The 17624-nt window shown below is 32.8% G+C and overlaps 1 protein-coding gene across 1 annotated transcript; it reads right to left on the reverse strand.

Annotated features, from left to right (window-relative positions):
• Positions 1-1043: 1043 nt before the first annotated feature.
• Positions 1044-17425, reverse strand: LOC133172109 (lysosomal protective protein-like). Its single transcript, XM_061306918.1, has 12 exons — positions 17221-17425; positions 14119-14233; positions 13497-13547; positions 11723-11809; positions 9965-10212; positions 9002-9095; positions 7979-8152; positions 6209-6357; positions 2865-2940; positions 2062-2148; positions 1524-1628; positions 1044-1224 (listed from the first exon to the last, which is right to left on the reverse strand). Exons 1-12 carry the CDS (start codon positions 17388-17390, stop codon positions 1135-1137), a joined length of 1446 nt encoding a protein of 481 aa, XP_061162902.1. The 5' UTR covers positions 17391-17425; the 3' UTR covers positions 1044-1134.
• Between the last annotated feature and the right edge of the window lie 199 nt (positions 17426-17624).

Here is a 17624-nt window from a genome sequence, read left to right on the forward strand (position 1 = left end):
TCTTTGTCTATTTCTTTCCTTGAAGGAATTAGGTTTTACATATTCCTCATTATATATTATTATATAAAAAGTGAGCCCCCCCCCCCCCCGTTCAAATTAATATGATGTATTATTTTTTTCCCACAAGATACATAGAGGATATTCAATGTTTTGTAGTTGGATGTAGAATTTATTTCACGAGTGGGACAGGATTTTTTGATATTTTTACGAGTGCGAAGCATGAGTGAAAATATTTTTTAAAAAAATCCTGTCTCACAAGTGAAATAAATTCCATATCCAACTACAAAACATTGAATTTTCTGTTTATTATATTTTCTTTGATTTTCCCTTTGCCTCTGTCTTTTCTTAACACAGTGTCAAAGGCTGTGACATCATAGTTGAGCGGTTGAGACATCATAACTTAGCAGTTGTGAGACTGGAAAATTGTAACATTGATTTTAGCAACATATTTGCGAAGAAATAAGCAGTTTTAGTCTCTGTTAAGATGGTTTAGTTACTATAATCTCTATCTTAATACAGGCCAGAAATTATTTTTTACTTACTTTGATATCCTTTCACACTGTAAGAGAATATCACTTTGGTATCCTTTCACACTGTGAGAGAATATCACTTTTATTCAATAAATAAATCACAGTATTTCACTCTTGAAAATGTAATAATTCAGATTACTCTAAGAATATCTTGATTGAAATTTACTATACGTGTGTGTTTTTCTTTTGTTTCCCTTCTATTTTCTATGATTTTAAGGCAGAATACATCTGTGAAATAAACATCCTAGTGAAATTATTTTAAATAGCAAGTGATGCTTAAAACATTCATTAAATTTGTTTTATGTGAATTCAGATGGGACAGAGTAATATATTTCTTATACTTTTTATCATTTCCTCAAATTTTACACAAACTTCATTGGCCATAAATAGAGCATACAGTTTAAATACAGCCTCTCACTTGCAATTGGTGGCAGTGCAATACAAGTGAAATATTTTTGAAAGAACATAAAGCAGACAAATAAACATACAAACAAACAAAGCCTCTGGTTCTGTTTTTTTTTCTACATTTCAAAGTTTATTATAATAAAACTTGGTAAAAAGAGTAACAAATTTCAGACTATATTACAAAATTTACAAAACTCCATTATGACATGTAAGGCTTGTTCTGTATAAAATTTGTAAACATGTATAAAGCTTGTGATGGTTTGTCTGTAGGCACCATGTGGCCAGCTCCCTGGAAGAAAATAAAATGATCATGTATAGGTATTACTGTTTCTCATACAAGCACTTATTAATGTAATAAATATGAAGGTAAAGCAAGATCTTTTAAAAAAAAAAATCTTCAAGCAAAATGCACAAAGTCAATTTGAAATCAGACATCTTTCATATATGGATTCATATTTGAATTACATGTATATAGTTCAAATTATTGTGTAGAAAACCTAAAGCTCTATATACAACATTAAAACATTTGAAAAAGTAGGATTGTAAATGTCAGTGAATTTAAGGACAGAAGTTAACAGAAAGTCCTACCCTGACTGTAACCACGGTAAGATTCTCAAACTGCTTCACAAAACCTGCTACTTGTAACGTTCCATCCTCCACCATCGTCTTCCATATTTTTCTTGGAACTTTCACCTATAATTATAAAACACAGATAATTGAAACCCTTTATAATCCCAAACATAAGCCTAACTGACCACGTCTTAAGTTACTATGAACAAACTTTTTCCACAGAGTCATATATAATTCCACGGAATCAATGTAGAAAATTTTGTGGATTTCTTTAATTGCCACTATATGCCTTACACATACTTTAAGTAAGCTGGGATAATTTTCTGTGGAAAATCTGTGACCATGTACATAGCTTAAATTAATACAAGCATAAAAAAGTACTTCTTCAGTATTGATTTTATGCAAGGTTGTACAATTGTAGTTTAATAGCATGTTGATGACAATAATTTTTAAATCACATATCATATACTCTTTACATTTCACCATTAAACTTAAATTTGCTCAGCTAATAGGACATAATTCCAAAATAAAACAAAACAACTGTTTATTTTTGTACCTTAAGATTGAGATCATCTGTAAACCATTCATCTCCCAGAAAATTACAGGCCATATCAACATCTCCATTATACACCAGTATCCTCTTCTGGAATTAAAAAAAATGGCACTGTAAAGTAGAGCTTCCCCTCCTCGCAAAAGAGCACATAGATCTCAATATAAATTATTACTTGCATAACTTCTGTTATGCATGCACCCACACACTCACACACACAAGCCTGTTACTATATCCCCTCCAACTTTGTTGCAAGGGGATAATAAAGAGTAACTGCTGTGGTACAATATGATATGCTTGTCTGGAACTACACCATGCATATCCATGTATGTTCATAGTTACAAATGACTCTCTCATTCATGACTATACACTTAAATTGAGTTACCTATACTTTTGGGTTGCAAGACACCCCCCCCCCCCCAAGATGTATCAACTGAACATAGTTTGATGGTCCTAGGCATCAGAGATCCAGTCATGACTTGAATATTTATAGCCATATAATTACAAAATAAAGTCAGGGTGACCTACTTCGGTGTTTTAATATACCTTCCCCAAAGATGCATCAACTGACAAGGTTTGAAGGTTCTTGTGTACAAGATATACAGATATACAAGTGTACAGTGTACAAGATGTGATTTGAACACAAAAAACAGGACAAATAAGGAAGCCAGTACCATTAAACTGTCTATCAAAAGACGGGCACATAAAAATAATTATGAATTTGACAATGAAAAGGTCTGCATTTTTGACAAACTACGCTGAGCTTGTACATTTTAATACAGTAATATACGGCATATCTGTCTACTTACCCCTTTGTTTAGTACATCTATGTATGGTATCTTCATTGATTGATAAAGGGTTTTATACTGTGCTCCAACCACTGCACTGCAACATAAATTTAATGTAGATGTTACATCAAAGCTTTTACTGCTTATTATTCTGTAGCTAAATTGTAAAAATATTCATACATACATTTGTATACAGGTGATTGTTCAAATCTGTCATATTAACTGAACTACAGTACTCAAAACTACTTTGTATAATACAGGTAATTTTTTTTTATTTTACATTGTCAGTCTACCTGATGTCTAAACCAAACAAACGCACTGATTAGGTCCTATTTTACCACACAATTTACATGTAAATGATAACTGCATGCAGGTCTAAATGCATCTTGCAAGGTTGTTATTATCCTACTGTAAGTTACTTTGGAAATAATAAAATAGCTACAAAATGCATCAAGTAAGAATGTTTGGGCAATCAAAACATCACCATGACTGCATCATCCTTTAAAGCAGCTAATTTGATACAGAGCTATGTTTCAGGACTTTTTGTACACTAAAGAATTCTAATTTCATTGTACATGTACTTTTATGCAGTTAGAGTGATCTGTCCTTTAATTTAAGGATATCAGATCCTCAGCCAGGAAGGATAACTCTTAAATTTATTATTTTATTTAAAAAGTTTCAAATTTAAGCTTGAATTTGAGATCTTTTCATGCAACAATTTTCATTTTATGCATCTTATTAATAAGATTCATGGTTCTTTGAAGTCTTAGAAACGATCCTGTAAAAAGTTGACATTTGTACCCCATAGAAGAAAAAAAGTGAATTCATTTTTAAAGAAATCGAATTTTCTTTAGTCTAGCATTAGATACCACTGCTTGTTAGCATGATATGAAATTAAATGTGATATGTGATGTCTAGCCATGAAAGCACAAGCTTTTTACACTATGTATTATATGACAATTGAAGTAAAAAGAACTAAAATACTGTACAAGCATAAAAAAGACGTAATTTTTTCCAAATACCTGGATACCTGTATTTTTCTATCCTAAATTATATTTGCTGATCAATTTTCAATAAGAAAATGTATAGCTGGCCGGTGTTTTCATTTGCATTTCCAGAAGATATATTTGAGATTTGATAATTTTCCCTATATAGTATGATTAAATTTAATGATGAACTTTGAAGAAATTTCATTGGTAAATTCATGTTACTATGTGAAATCAGAGACATTTTTGTGAGCATTTTCCATTACTTAAAAGCTGATTTTCAGAACCTGAGGATCGGACTACCTTAAAATTGAAAAATGAAATCTACTTTGTAATAATTAGTTTGTAATCAGTTATTCTTAACATTGTATTATACCAAAACGAAGTAAGTAAATACTTTATCAGCATGTGTTTTCCCCATTTAAGAAAGCAACCCTGATTTCTGTTCATTATTTTGTTGTCTTTATAGACATTCTTTCTGGGACAGGATGTAACTTACAGGTATTTTTGTTAAAAATGAAATAGATCAACTCAATTTTCATCTTTATACAATATAATTTTCTCAAAGTCCAAAAAACATTTTTCATTAATGTGTATAGAAGATTCTTAAAAAACTTGGTCATCTTTACCTGCAGCTGACAGGGGATACAAAAGTTAGTCATTCATTTAGGCTTTTGAAAAACATTAATTGTGTCTGCTGCAGTAGTTTAATGAGAAGTCAGTTACTGTAAACTACAGTAAAACTCACTTATAGTGAACACACTTAGAAAGAATTGACACTTACAGCAAAGTGATTTTCATTCCCCATGGCTTTAAAATATTTTGGGAACTTAACAGATATAGCGAGTTACGTCTATAACAAAGCAAAATGTTCCGTCCCTGGCACTTTGTTATATGTGTGTTTTACTTACTTTACTTTTTTGGTAGAGGTTAAAACAACCTAAAACTAAACTCCACTCTTGGTGTCTAATAGTTACTATAGAGCTTTTTCTTGAAATTTTAAAATTATTATGAACTGAAAAGCAATAGGTCATCAGTGTCAGATTATTATCCCCTCACAACAAATTTGCAAGGGAAAACAGTAACTGGCCTGTACATGACTATGAACATGTGTGGGTTCCTAACAGTAGGGATGGGTATTGCCAAAAAATTTGTATAGTGATATATCATGATTTTTTCCAAAAATATCATGACAATATCATGATATTTTTATACGCAATTTTTACTACAATTTCAAATGAATTTCCATATTATTTCTTATATTTCCTTGTAAAAACATAACTTCACTTTTTAAATTTTTTTATTTATATAATATGAAGCACATTTGGATGTCATTGTTTAACTGTTTTCAACATTTTTTTTACACTTCTTGTAATAGTTATTTAGCAGTTTGAAGAAATAAATGAATAGTTTCCGGAATTTAAAACTATGTACCAAATACTGGTATTTTAGTCTCTGTATCACGATACGTATCATGCAATAAAAAATCATGATATACCAGTATACTGATAAAATCGCACATCCCTACCTAACAGTGTTGTGAATGTGATAAGGAGTACATGTACCAGATAGGAATATGCTTATTCATTTGAGATTCAAAATGTCAAATGTTACTGTCAAAGTTACCCTGAGACCTCAGCGTTATTGTAGACACAATATGAAGAGAAGCATTCAACCTTTCAGTCTCAAACTTACTATAGAAGTTGTAGGTGAGGAGGAACACCCACATACATTGGGGGGATAGAAGGTCATAGCTTACGATCAAAGACTGTGATACATGTAGATGTAATTGAGTCAACCCAATTTGAAGAGTATCACTGATTTATCAGTTTCTTCTTGTTATAGAGATGCAGAGTGACCAGGGGAGAAGACTATTATTTCAACATTTAAATGATCAAGGGCAAAAACTGTGATAGGTAAAAACTAAATTTCAGACTCAGTTTAAAGAGTCTAGTCATAAAATTTCAACAGAGATGCATGGTGGTTTAGAGAAGAAGCCTTTTGATTCTAAGGCCATAAGATCAAAAGTGAAGGACAGTGACAGGTATCCATCTGTTGGTGTTCTTTGAATGAAATCATGTTGCAAAGGGATGCTTCACTTTGAGGTGCCTTTGTTATAAACTGTGGTATGTGTATTTTTATACCTATCCTTTTGGCACAAATTACCTCTGCCAACAATGTTGGACAGCATGTTCACCCACATCTGTTTGTTTGACTGTAAACATTACATCTCAAAAGTTGTGAACAAATTTCAATCAAATAAACAAAAAATTAAAAAAAAATGAAATCATGCTAGCAATTCCAAAATGCTTTCGATACATGTATTTTAACACTGAAAATAAAGTCCTAACACCTTAATTGCTTTGTATATGATCATACCTGCAAATATCCCATGCTTGTACATTATCTGGAATGTGGAGTGCTTTTCTAGTTTCTTTAGATCTCATGTACTTTATCACATTATTGTAGTTTAAACACGGTGGGGTAAGACGGAGGTTATGACCTTGACTCATCAAATGCTGGACAAACTGTAAAACAAGCAGTGTAGCATTGTAAGGCCATAAAAAATTAATAAATAGTTTCTCAGGCCAAAAATTTCAAAATTCAATGCGGCAGGCAGGTTCTTTTTTTTTTTTTTTTTTTTTGAAGCAGATGTTATACCTTTTTTTTCATATCAGTCGTTCAACAAAATGATGATATCAACTGATTCTTACTTTTTTTGTTCTCTCATTAATTATAATGTGCATTCAACTTTAAATAATGTTATTCCAAACAAAGTTAATTCATAAAATACTGTATCAACAAGAAATGTATTTTTTATCTAATAAAAACGTCTATCTATTAGCAGTTATGAAAAGGGGAATAACTCAATTTTCTTTTTCAGTTTGGAAAAATCAAAAATTGAGTTATTTCCCTTTTCAATGTCAATAAAATTGATCAATGCGGTAGTGTTTGACCTGATGCCGCGGTGCCTGAGAAATTATTGATTAATTTTTTTTGGCCTAAATATCAAAACAAAAAGGAATTGCTTTATAAAACATGAAAAAACAAAATGTGTTTGTGAAACACTAATGCCCCAATATGGCAACTTATAGCAAAGGTTAAACTTTTTCAAATGCAAATCAAATATGTAGGTACCCAAAGTAAGGTCTCATCTTGAGGAAGATACCTGTGAAATATGAAAGCACTAGCAGCACCATTGAATAGATATGGAAAAGGTTAAAGTTTTCAAAAGTCAAGCATCAAGGTCAAGGTAAAATGGTCAAAATTAATGGTGCCCAAGGAAAGGCCTTCTTACAAGAAATACACAAGTGAAATAAGAAAGCCGTAGCACAAATCGTTCAAAAGTTATGGCCAAGGTTAAAGATTAGCAAAAGTAGGTCAAACTCCAAGGTCATGGTCAATGGATTACAATTGTTGGTATTTAAAGGAAGGTCTTGTCACAAGGAATAAACATTTCAAATATGAAAGCCCTAGCACAAACCATTCAAAAGTTATGACTAAGGTTAAAGTTTTCCAAAAGTAGGTCAAACTCCAAGGTCAAAGTCAAAGGGTCAAAGATGTTGGTATCCAAAGGAAGGTCTTGTCACAAGTATTAAACATGTGAAGTATGAAAGCTCTAGCACCAATTGTTCAAAAGTTATGCGCAAGGTTAAAGTTTGGTAAAATTTTGTGAAACTGGGTCAAACTCCAAGGTCAAGATCAAAAGGTCAAACATGATGCTACCCGAAGAAAGGTCTAGTCACAAGGAATACACATGTGAAATATGAAAGCAATAGCTCCAACCAATCAAAAGTTATGGGCAATATTAAAGTTTTTGTGGACAAACAGACAGACAGATGGACGAACAGGGCAAAAACTATACCCCCCCCCTCTTCGATACGAGGGCATAAAAAACGTGTATGTGGTATTGGAGATATAGAAAGGTATATTAATATCAAATTTTTTTTATAAGCTTATACAGTGTATATGTGAAAATTCTGAATTGAAGGTTCCAGTGTACAAATGGTCAATACCATGCAAATTGCTTTCATATTCTCTGAAAATGGACTCAATTAAGTGGTCTTGAATCTTGATAAGTCCACAGAATTGTTTTCATTCAATACAATTAAACATTTTGAAAATTCAATTTTTAAAAGTTGACATTACCTTTAGTTGTTTCTTGTATTCAGGATTTCTATGGTAATGCCATGGGAACAAGGAGTAAGTGTAGGCATTTGTTTCCTTGTCAAACCAGACACCAGCCTTATTGGACTCACATTTAGCATACAGATTGTATGCATTTAAACCACTCATGCCCACTATCGTTTCAACTTCACTTATCTGCAATAAAATTTCAATATTGTTTTAATCAAGCTACATGTATTAATAATCTTCCCTAAGGAAAATAGCCCTCTACTCACTAAAATATTTGTTTTTCTTGTAATCAAGACATTTTTTTATACAATAGATGAGGATATTTTAGGACTTAAATTAGTATACAGTGTGGGTCAAAATATTGAGACAAACAATTGCTGAAGATGAAAATTTTAGAAAAGAAACGTAAAGAATTATCACTGTTGAGTTATCTCTCTTAACAATGGGTCAGCATCCATCATTTAATTGACACAAATGACACAAATTTGTGTCAGTATAGACAGTGTGTTGGATTGCACAGTATAAAGAACATCAAAAATAGCAAAGAGGGAATTAAAATAAGATTCATTGACTTCGCAGTGAAATGGATTGCACATGTATCAGATCATACAGTTTTTACTGTATTTGTATACAGTAAAACTTGTCTTGTCAGACACCACTGGTTCCATAGACATTGACCGGATAAGACAACATTCTGGATTAGATAATATTTTTTACAATTGAATTTACTGAAAGGGTCTTCAAGTTTACACCGTATGTATTAGGCAAGATTTCAGAATATACAACATCCGGATTAGACAAGTCTCACTGTACATGATACAAATAAATGAATTACTATCAATGAATATCAAAATGATTGATATCCCAGTAAATGAATTACTATCAAATTAATCAGGTCTGAGGACTGTTCAAAAGAGAGAGCGCTCACCAAAATTCCTTATCTCTCCAACAGAAATGTTCGCGAGCACTTGCAAACATTTGCTTTGTGGAACAGGCCTCAGTTTTACAGCCTGATAGAATTATTTTAATACTTACTGCTCTACCACACATTGGACTCTTGCTTGGATTACTGTGAAATGTACATCTGGTCAGATTACCTCCACAACAGCTTCCCAAATCTTCCCAAATTCTGAAAATTAGTAAAACTCCTGCCTAAAACTTCGTTTCAATTCAAAGTATTGTATGTTTATGACACTGATCTATTAAAAAAATACATTTTATTTAATTCAAACAATATTTATTTCCAAAAGGGATTAGATAGCAGGCAAGAATGTCTAGTACTAGACTGTATGTAAGTTCTCTCCCTTGATAGAAACTTGTTTACAAAAATAGTTTTTTGAAAATTGAAAGTAATAAGAAAATAATATATCAAAATATATCTTGAAGGTATTTCCCTATCTATTTTATACTGTAAACCAAGTATTATTTGTGTATTGTTTTGGGCTATATGGACACTGGACAGTGGATATCTGCCTGGGTAGCTCAGTGGTTAGAGCACCTGACTAGTATTGCTGGGGTCCTTGGTTCAATTCCAGGTCAAGCCATAAATGTTCTCCTTTCCTGTTACATTTGGTGCCATTGAACACCCCTGGACTTGCAGGTGAATGTTCTGCCAGGGGCTAAAGAATCTGGACTGTGTGTCTTTAAGGGCAAAGACAAATTTAAGGAGGGAGGAATAAAGTGATTTGGACTATATGGACCATATGGATACTGGCCTGGGGAGCTCAGTGATTAGAGCACCTGATTAGTAATGCAGGGGTCCGAGGTTCAATTGCAGGTCAATTCATAAATTTTCTCCTTACCTGTTACATTTGCAACGACTTTTATTCGAGATTCAACAGTAAGAAATCTGAATTGTTGTGACTAAGGAAACATTTTTGATAAATATACAATATAATAATTTGGTCATGACAAGAACCATTTGTGAATAAAACAAAGTAGCAGAAATTGGTTTGAGCTATGATGACCAAAAAAAATCACATCCAAGAAAGAACTCACTTTTGTCCAATCAATCCATGATTATAGGCAAAATACACTAGAGAGTCTGTGTTCATTCCATAGTCTGATATTCCATTACCCACAGCAAATCCTTGGAAGTTTATACTGGGATCCTTGATGACTCGCTGAGATAGTGTTGGTACATAAATTCCACCATAACTTTCACCAGTTATAAAAAATTCATTTTTGGTCAATTCTGGAAATTTCCTGAAGAAATCTTTCAGAGCCATATAATTATAAAGGGAGACCTAAAAAAAAAATAAAATAATGCCCTGTTCACACGGAGAGTTTAATTCGCAGTAAATTAATGCGAAGTAAAATGATGCGAATTAAACTAATGCGAATTAAATTGCGTTCACACGACAGCTAATGCGAAGTAAACTAATGCGAATTATAATTTTATTTCTACAACAAGGCTTTTCGGTGAGGCTTTTATGACGTCATTTACAAATCACGTCATATTGTGCAGAGCAGGTATACATTTGACATAGTGTCATAGTGTCTGTACACATTTTAGTGATTAACATAATTTTCCTTTGTTTTCCACTCAAAAATAGCACAAGTACCTATATTTGACCATCGGCATGTGGCCTGTGACTTAATTCTGCCCTTACGCATGCGTCAGAATTTAATTCGAATTAGCTTCACTTAGCGTTCACACGGAGCTAATGCGAAGTAATTTAATGCGCAGTAAACTAATTCGAATTAAACTAATTCGCTTTAAATTCTCCGTGTGAACGCGAATCAAATTTAATTCGCAGTAACTTACGTTTAATTCGAATTAAACTCTCCGTGTGAACAGGGCATAAAGTAAAACAATTACACTCTCCATTACATATCTCCATCAAATTTGGGCCACCTGAGTTTGCTTCATAAAATCTGAAATGTCTTATATCCTTTTAATATTTTTCTCATTGTTTGGAAAAATGACTCTGTTACAAGCAAGTCTTCACTATATTTTTGTTTGATGCTATTAAAACAGGCTTTACTGCTTATATGGATTTGGGGATGCCTTAGTTATTGTAAATGTACTTTTTTCCATGGGGTCAAAATTCCACGGAATCACAATTTTTGGGTAGAAAATTACATGCATTTCTTGGATTCCCATTATATGTCTTGATTGCACTTCAGATACTCTGTGACAATTTTCCACGGAAAATGTGTGACCTTGTACATAACGTAAATTAATCCCACACGGAAAAAAAGTATGACTAGAGTATTTCTACTCAGCAGATTTTCTCTGTGGTTATGAGTAGATAGACAAACTGTTCAAAGCCAGTGCAATGTGAAGAAGAAATATAAACATGTGGAACAAGTAATTAAGTCAATGCATTTCCCATGTCCTGAACTTTTTCGTAGGAGACTTGGTTTATAGGATCAAATTAAGAATGAAAAATTAATTTCATTGGAATCTACTCAAATGATGTAGCATTCTAATTCTACTTATTAAATAATGTAACAAATAATAGTACAAGTGAACTTCTGTATAATATAGAACAATCGAATACCATAGCTATGTCGAAGTGAGTTGGAAGTCCCAACTACTATTGTTTTTATGTATTTTAACCTCAATATTTTGAATCCTCGGATTTCTAATAGATTTTTCTCAACCCCATCAAATTCGAGGCAAAATTTGACTGTTTTTGTACACTAAAATATTCCAAATAAAGGAATAGCCTGGTTGTTTACCAAACATAATAATCTCTTCAAATGTTCACAGTCTACTTTTTTTATGCACAGACAGAGACAAATTCTTACCTCATCATCATTTGTTTTATATTCTTTATCATCAGCATAGGAAAACCCCACCCCCGCTGGTGCCTCTAAGTACAGCATATTGGCAATCTACAAAAATTAATTCTAATGGTGAAGAAAGTTTCTAATGTCAATTATAAATCATCTATTAAATTTTTTATACTCTCACCCATTATATGTACTAAATTTATTTTGTTATACCTTTAAAAATTTGTTCCTATATAAATCAATACTAATAAAAGTCTAACATTTCCAATGTTTTACTGAGCGAGCATAAAAAAATTGATGTTTGACCGCGGAGTGAGATATTGGACCTGTCGATGAGATGTTGGACCGCTTACGTCAATTAATGGGTGGGGTCAGCTAAATCTCATTTGCATTTGTTGGTGGTCGACATACATGTATGTCCAAAAAAAAAAAATAAAATAAATAAATAAAAGGTATAACAGAACATTTATTAACTGTGTTCTCGAGCAAAATGCATTTTGTCAACCCCTCAAAACAAACTGTTTGCCTTTGGCCTGATGGCCTCAGGCAAACAGTTTGGTTCTTGGGTCCGACAAAATGCATGTTGCTCTCAATAAATGTACATTGTTAAGTGAATATTAAAAAGGAATAATGTGTCCAAAATCAATCTATATTGGAAATACACATTTTTTTTCTTTCTCTGTAGCAACTGCATGTACTATATGAGCTCCTCTCTCTTCAACAAACAAAAACTTTTCATGAAGAATTTTGTATCTGTTTCACATGAAGAATTATGTAACCCTCTTGTTTCAACAAGTGCAATTGGAATTTATCATCTTATAATATGTGTTGTATATATCAATTATTATCTTGTGCACAAACAAATGATTTCCTATTGTATTTTTGAAATGGATTGAGAAAACTATGTTTTCTGACATAAATAGAATATATTTATATGCTACATGAGGCACCACTTTGACTTACACACTGACCAATCAGCTAAATGAGTTGAATTATGGGTAACTACAAGAATACTTCAGAAAATTAATGCTCAGAAAAGGTAACTTTTCAACTCCCTCTCAGAATAACAATTTTTTTTTCATGCACTTCATAGATTAAATACAATGTGTACATTATTAGTTATCCAGGTCCAATGAAGGGTATCAGGGGAAGGCTGAGGGTGAAGGGTGTATGGAATACAACCCAGGGTAAATCCCCGTACACCCTTGATTGGACCTGGATAACGAATTTATTTCCTATAATGTACCCAAATAAATTCTTTGTAAACAAGTCCAATCAACTGTGTTTCAAGCTATCGATAAGATATACTAGTACGTCCTACAATGCATCGTGTCATCATGTTATTTGCTTTATATCATCGAGAAACTATGCATTGTTATGTCACATATTTTACCCCCAGCTCAAGTCGGGTGTACGGAAATTTACAGCCGACTTTGTAACCAATCAAAGCTCGTGTTACAAGCTACATAGGAAATACTATAATTTATACCATACTTTCCATGCTCACAGTTAAAAACTATCATTTTATAAATGTAGAAGTTTTCTCCACTCCATTGTATAAGGCAATTTGTGGACTATTCCCATGTTATACTTTCAGTGAATACAATTTTCATGTGGATTGTTTGGTCCAAGATAACAGACTATGTATTGTTATGTTTTGGCCATTTAAAGTTTGAAATGTATATGAGATACAGTGGTGCAAAGATCTGTCGTGCTTATAGTTATTCCAAGTTTTGTGAAGGTTTTTTTGTGATGGGTAATATATATTTCAATCTACTACATGTATCACCTTATTCCAGCTGTATGGGTTCAATGTCAGTGTTTTTCCATCTGGAGCAACCTAGAACAAAAAACATCATTAATTAACGTAAGTATTCTGAAAGCCAAAAATATAACTCCCTTCTTAGTTGTAATATATGAAATTTTCAAATTTACTCATTCTTGAAAAGTTTATGGCGCTGTAATAAAAAAATGCAAGTTATCTAAAAAATGTAATAGATCATTTCTTTAGGACATGGGATGGGTAGGAGGGTCTCCAGAATTCAAATCCCCATTATATCCCTGTACAAATTTGTCCTATCTGGTTGGATTTAGAGATGAAAATTTAGTTACCAGTAACATTAAAATTGAGTAAGATAATGGGAGCTAGTAGAGAGGAAATTAGGATTGTTTCCTTGGCAGAACATTGATTAAAGTACCTTAAATTGGCTTAATTTCCTTTAAAAAAATTATATGATTTCAAATTGGTAGAATTCCACATTTCCATACTGTATGCAGATGCATGATTTGTCTGTTCCCTCAAGTCCCAAGTTTTTCTTACACATATGTTTTGAGACTTCAAATTTCTTGAAGAAATATACTTAAACATATTAGTGATGCTAAATAATATCATCCAAATGCTTTATTAATACCCTGAATGGACCATGTTCTGACAAAAGGCCTAGATCAGAACTACACCCTGGTCCTCCATTCATCCACAGCACAAGGGGATCTGTTGCTTGTGTTGAACTAGAAGACTCCAAATACCTGAATCAAAAGAAAATAAATTCAAGTTTGAGGTTCATCTGTGAGTTCCCTGCTCACTTTTGCTTTAACACTAATGATTTCCAGAAGATATCCCTGTATGACAATATTTGACAACCAGAAGTCTCTGATAAGACTGTAGCTCTACTTTTTTGTACTTATAACAAAGGAAGAAAAAAGTAGCACTTGGACTTGAAACTGTGCAACAGCAATTAATAGAATAATGATCCTTGGTTAAGTCTCTTTGTTACAAGATTTGTTGCAATTGAACCAAAACTACAGGACAAGTTAATTTTTGAAAGAATTTGACAAAAATTTCTATTTTTAGTAACCATGGCAACAACAATCATCAAAATCAAAAAGGAATAATTTAAAAGACAATTACGTATTTCAGTGTAGTCTACTAGCATGCCAAGTAATATTAAACTCAGACTAAAACTGTAGGAGGTGTAGCCTTTTGAAAGTATTTCACAGGAATCTCTATTTTTAGTAACCATAGCAACACCATTCATTGATATAAAAAAAAATAAATAGAATTATGTAGCTTAGTGCAATCTACTTGTGTGCCAAATTATATTTAAATCTTCTGCAAGTCCAAGACTCTCAGCAGGAATGACAAATTTTTATGATGTACAGTATTTACTATTTAAATGCTTACAGACTACTCCACTTATATTGAAATATCACATTTCTTACTCTCTGTTTCTTAAATTATTATCTTTGAAAAAAATATTGATTACACTGAAATTTCAGCAAAATTAAGGGAAAGGAAATAAGTGCACTGTTTTATTCTATAATTTTTTTTTTTAATTTTTATATTTTTTTTAAAAAAGGTTTTATGTTGACACTTATTGTATTTCATCCTGGAAATGCACTTTGGTAATTCAATGTATCCTTAATGTAATGTTACCTTTTTGTACATGTATGTTTCTATCCTGCAACACGTGTTCTTTCCATTTAATTATTCAACAAAACATTTAGATTCCATTACCATTTTTTTTTTCCCAGTGACATTCATGCTCATAAAAATGATAAAATCTGAACTGTAAATATAAACTATGTAGTGATCCTTTATTTTGGTGAGTATAATTGATTTGAACATATTTTATTATTTGAAAAAAAAATGGACTAGGCAGTTGGCATTGCCTTTGTAAGCCTTATCCATTTTGGTTCAAGTATAATCAACTAATAACATTTCCATACACATCCTGGATTTTAAATCAGCCATTTGAAATTCATACATTATTGTTAGGAGGCACCATGGATCAGTGGTGTGTACATTACATTGGGTGCGTTCAGAGTTCTACCAGTAGTACCAACTTTCAATATACCAATGGTGCAATAATTTGACAACGGTACCAATTGTACAAATAAACCCTGAACGGGTATTGGCATACAAATGTATTGATTTTACCAATGTTACCAATGGGAGTTCAATGGAAGCGTTGGTAATACTGATTTACAGATTTGTAAACATGTCAAACAGCAAACACCTTGTTGCTGCCCTAATTATACAGCAACAACATTGCTGTCATATGTTGAACCTGTCTATCCATCATCTGCACAGCTCAGATTTAATAACTAATCTGTACGAAGAAAGGTCAGATTCCATAACAAGAATTTGCAACTACTATGAGATTACCATTCCTCAATACTCTATTGATGACAATACTCTATTGATGACTTTAAAATGCACTTTCGTCTCACCAGGGAAACTTTTCAATCTACAATTGCAAGACTTATTCGGTCTAAAGAATATACTAAACTTACAGGCCCACAACCAAATCTGGAAAAAGAACTACTTATGTTTCTTTGGTATATTGGTATATCGCCATGTCGATAAATAGTTGTGACGTCATTTACCAATATTTACCACACTCTAGATCGTCTGCAGAAAAATATACCATTGGCAAAAAACATTGGTACCACTGGCATGCCAATGGTAATTAATTTTACCAACAGCAACTTTTGTCTACCAACGGCAGAACTATGAACGCACCCATTGATGTTTTCTTCCAAAGGAAATACATCTTGATGTTTCAAATTCAATATCTGGAATGTGACTGGGATCAAACCTTATCACAATTACATGCACATTTAATGTACTGTGACATTCAGATGGGTTTGATCACCAGTGGTGAAATAGCTTTTAGTTCTGGAGATTCAGGGGGCCCAGGTTTGAATCCTCACTCAGGTCTGGTCCATTGCATTTTTCTCATTTCCTGTTACATTTAGTATAATGCCATGTCCTGGAAGTGACAGGTAAAAGACCTGCCAGGGAAGAAGCAAAGACCTTTAAGGGAGAGGAATGTATGGTCTGGTGGGTTCGATTGCCAGTGGCTTATAGCTCAGTTGGTAGAGCACCAAACTAGAGATTCAGGGAGCCCATGCAGGTTCAAATCTCAGTCTGGTTCATTGCATTTTTCTCCTCTCCTCTTACAGTACTATATACATATATGCAGTAAGATGGTACAACTGTTACATAATACTTAGTTCATATGAATCTTAGGCTATTCTCCTACTATAACAAATATCTCAATTTTCAATATTTCTTAATTATCTCCTCTTGAAAAAGGTAGTGGCCCTCCATTCAAACATACTTTCAATTTCCTTCAACCAAAAATTCTTTGTCAAAAGTTTGGTTCCAGATGGCATGATAGGGCTCTGGTCACTCTGGAGAAGATGAAATTGCTATTATAATTTATAACTAGTGCCATATTAACAGTGATTAAGAACGGCTAGTCTGACACATATTTGAATTATACTATGAGTATGAACTATAAATTTAAGCCCTAATAAGGTAGCCTAATTTCGGACCCTGTAGGCAGATTTACAAACTTAGGTACATGCATAAACACAATAATTTAATATATAACAATTATATAACAAGTGACATGCACGTACATCTCTGATATAACAGACAAACAACCAAACAGGCAGATATTTAGACACTTGATCAGAACTCAGGTGAGCTAAAAAAAATCTATTACCAGTAATGAAGGTGTTTTTTATCAGTTCCATTCAAGTATCCTGAGTATTGTTTCCATGGAAGAGGACTCTTTAATCCTGGCAATGCAACTATCAGATCTTCAGATGGAGCTCCACTCGCGACAGTAAGAATGGCAAGACCAAGAAACGACGAAAAAAGGACGGACATCATCGGATCACAGGGCACGGAATGTATTAACGCTGTATCAGTGTATGCTTTATATTATTTACTTCCTCGTGCACCTGAGTACTTGTGATGCATCCCGTGTTTTGAAATGTCATGTGACTGAGGTCACGTTACATGCTGTTTACGAAACTTTCAGGCATGCAACTTCAAATATTAAATTTACTGAATAATTAAATAACAAATTGGAATACAAATTATTTCTTAAACGGGAATGCAAAA

This window comes from Saccostrea echinata, unplaced genomic scaffold (genome assembly GCF_033153115.1).
Source record: "Saccostrea echinata isolate AGI-Se365-2 ecotype Australia unplaced genomic scaffold, CSIRO_AGI_Sech_v1 ptg000054l, whole genome shotgun sequence".
Classification (NCBI taxonomy): domain Eukaryota; kingdom Metazoa; phylum Mollusca; class Bivalvia; order Ostreida; family Ostreidae; genus Saccostrea; species Saccostrea echinata.